Source organism: Procambarus clarkii, chromosome 12 (genome assembly GCF_040958095.1).
Source record: "Procambarus clarkii isolate CNS0578487 chromosome 12, FALCON_Pclarkii_2.0, whole genome shotgun sequence".
In the NCBI taxonomy this organism is placed as follows: domain Eukaryota; kingdom Metazoa; phylum Arthropoda; class Malacostraca; order Decapoda; family Cambaridae; genus Procambarus; species Procambarus clarkii.
The window spans coordinates 34,833,797-34,835,975 of NC_091161.1; the positions used below are offsets into that span (position 1 = coordinate 34,833,797).

General features: G+C 58.4%; 1 protein-coding gene across 1 annotated transcript; it reads right to left on the reverse strand.

Moving 5' to 3' along the window:
* Positions 1 to 1,241: 1,241 nt before the first annotated feature.
* LOC138364004 (uncharacterized) lies at positions 1,242 to 1,886 on the reverse strand. The gene has a single exon (XM_069323449.1). The coding sequence runs from the start codon at positions 1,884 to 1,886 to the stop codon at positions 1,242 to 1,244; it is 645 nt and encodes a 214-aa protein (XP_069179550.1).
* Positions 1,887 to 2,179: the final 293 nt, after the last annotated feature.

The window sequence follows — 2,179 nt, forward strand, 5'->3', positions numbered from 1 at the left end:
ACCACTGTACTAGTCCCCCGACCCTTTAAACTCATTGTTGGATGATGCTCCAGCTCCTGGTCAGGTCTCGGCCATTACTGTGAATGATACTGAACCTACTGCAGCTGCAACACCTACTCCTGTTACGGTAGCAACCCAGAAGCCGACGACTTCTCCTCCACCATCTCCTGCTACATCTCCACCCACAGTACTTACATCCACTGAACCTTCTACACCTGCAATAAGTCCTGCTGCTGCTACTAAACCATCAGGAGCTTTACTTCCACGACCTACATCTCCTGGTATGTACTCATCTGACTCATCAGACGAGGATGTCTCTGTGGGAACGCCATTTCCACCTTCACGGAAATACCACTTCTCAACTGCTGAGAGTCTGGCCCAAGCTTCGGTAGGGGACAGACGTGTTGCCTCGGCGCTCCAGCAGTTGGTGCTTGTTACCCAGTTCGGTTGGTTGGGGGCGGGTGTGTCTGCCCGCCTGTGCTGACGTGGAGTTACGATGGGGGTCCCTCTCCCTCCTGTCGTCCGGGCTCAGTCTGTGGGACTCGAATTCTCTGTGCGGGCCGGTTACCTGGAGATTGAGCTGGCTTGTGATTTGCTATCTGTCCCTGTGTTAGCAATTTATGGGGTCGAGTTGGTAATGGCCCGTCGGGCGATAGTGAAATTCATGTAGGAGATGGTGTATCGCGATTTTCTCCGGCGATACGAGGGGCGGATATTACCCCTGCTGGATGGTGCGGGCACTGTGATCCCCTGTGATCGAAGTGGTGCCCTCACTTATGTCAGTGTGTATGGGGCTCCCTTTTAGTTTCCGGAGGGTCTACTACGGTGGTATTTCGGCCGGTTTGGCGCAGTGGTTAGTGTGCGCGTGAATGTGGTGTCTTTCAGTCCTCTTAAGGGTGTGAGGACTAACATTCGCACCCTGGGCATGAGACTCCGGGCAGATATTCCGTCCTCTGTGCGCCTTATGGGGTACAACGTTCGGGTGTTTTACGCCCGCCAGCCGCAGATGTGTTATCGTTGTGGCCTTTTGGGCCATCAGGCTGCCGACTGTTCTGCGCCTGCCGTTGCGCCAGTGAATCTCTTCAGTGAGGAGGATTTTCCGCCGCTTCCTGGGGGGGGGGGATGATTCGGTGGATGTGGACGTCTCTTCGGCTGAGGAGGTGCCCTCTGTGTCAGCTGTTGCTCCGCCTGTTGCGCCCCCTGTTGTTGTCGCCTCTCCTCCGGAGGTTGTCACCTGGTGCTCAGCCTGCTCTGGCTGGTGTCCCTGAGCCTCTTCTGACTGCCGTCTGCTCGGACCCCTTGTCTTCCAGTTCTTCCTCTGCTACATCTGTCCTGGTCCCTGCACCCTCGCCATCTGTTCCGGCTGTGCTGGGAGCTGGGGTGGATCCGGCGCTTCCTCCTGTGCATGGCCTGGTGTCCCATGTGTTTGAGGATGCAGCCGTACTGTGGCGTGTGTCGGTTCGGCCAGCTAGTGTTGCGCGTGTCGCTGAGTCTGCCTCCGGGTCTGATGATGTGCGGCCCGAGCCTAAGTGTTCCCGGCGTTCTTCTTCTTCTGTGTGAGCTGACATTGGCGACTTCGACGAGTGTGGTCCTTCTGGTGACGGTGGGGTGGCTCCGAGTGTGGTGCACACGACGGTGGTGGCGGAGGTGCAGTTGCTTGAGGATGCCGGTGCCGGTGTTTCGGCCTCCCCTTCTGGTCTGGTGTCTGAGGGTCCTGCATCAGGTGCGTTGCCTGCGTCGGATGGCTCCGGTTCTTCGTGGGGAGTGGTTCCTCCTGCTGCGGTTGGTGGTGAGCGGAGTGGCCTGGGGATGGTGTTGAGAAAGGATGCTCGCTCTGGGAGTTCTGTGGCCCCTTCCTCGTTACCCGTTTCCTCGGCAGCGATCATGCTGCCTCTTCCGTCTCCAGCAGTCTCTTCTGTGTCTCCTGCGGTCTCCGTGGAGATGCTACCATCTCATCGTCCGGTCCCTGTTCCTGTGCGTACGGCGGCGAGGCAGTCTCGGCAGCCCTCGTCCGCTTCTCCAGTGTCGTCTGCTTCCTCGCAGGGCGTGGATGGCGCTCCCCGGCCTCGTTATGCGACTTGCGTCAGTGACCTCGGGCGTTGGCCGATGCCGCCCGATCTGGATGTTCCTCAGTTTATGGTATCCCCTCAGCAGCGGGGAATCAAAAACCCTACCGACC

Coding starts and splice junctions, on each gene's coding strand:
- LOC138364004 (XM_069323449.1), bottom strand. CDS start 1,886: ATGATCGCTGCCGAGGAAACGGGTAACGAGGAAGGGGCCACAGAACTC.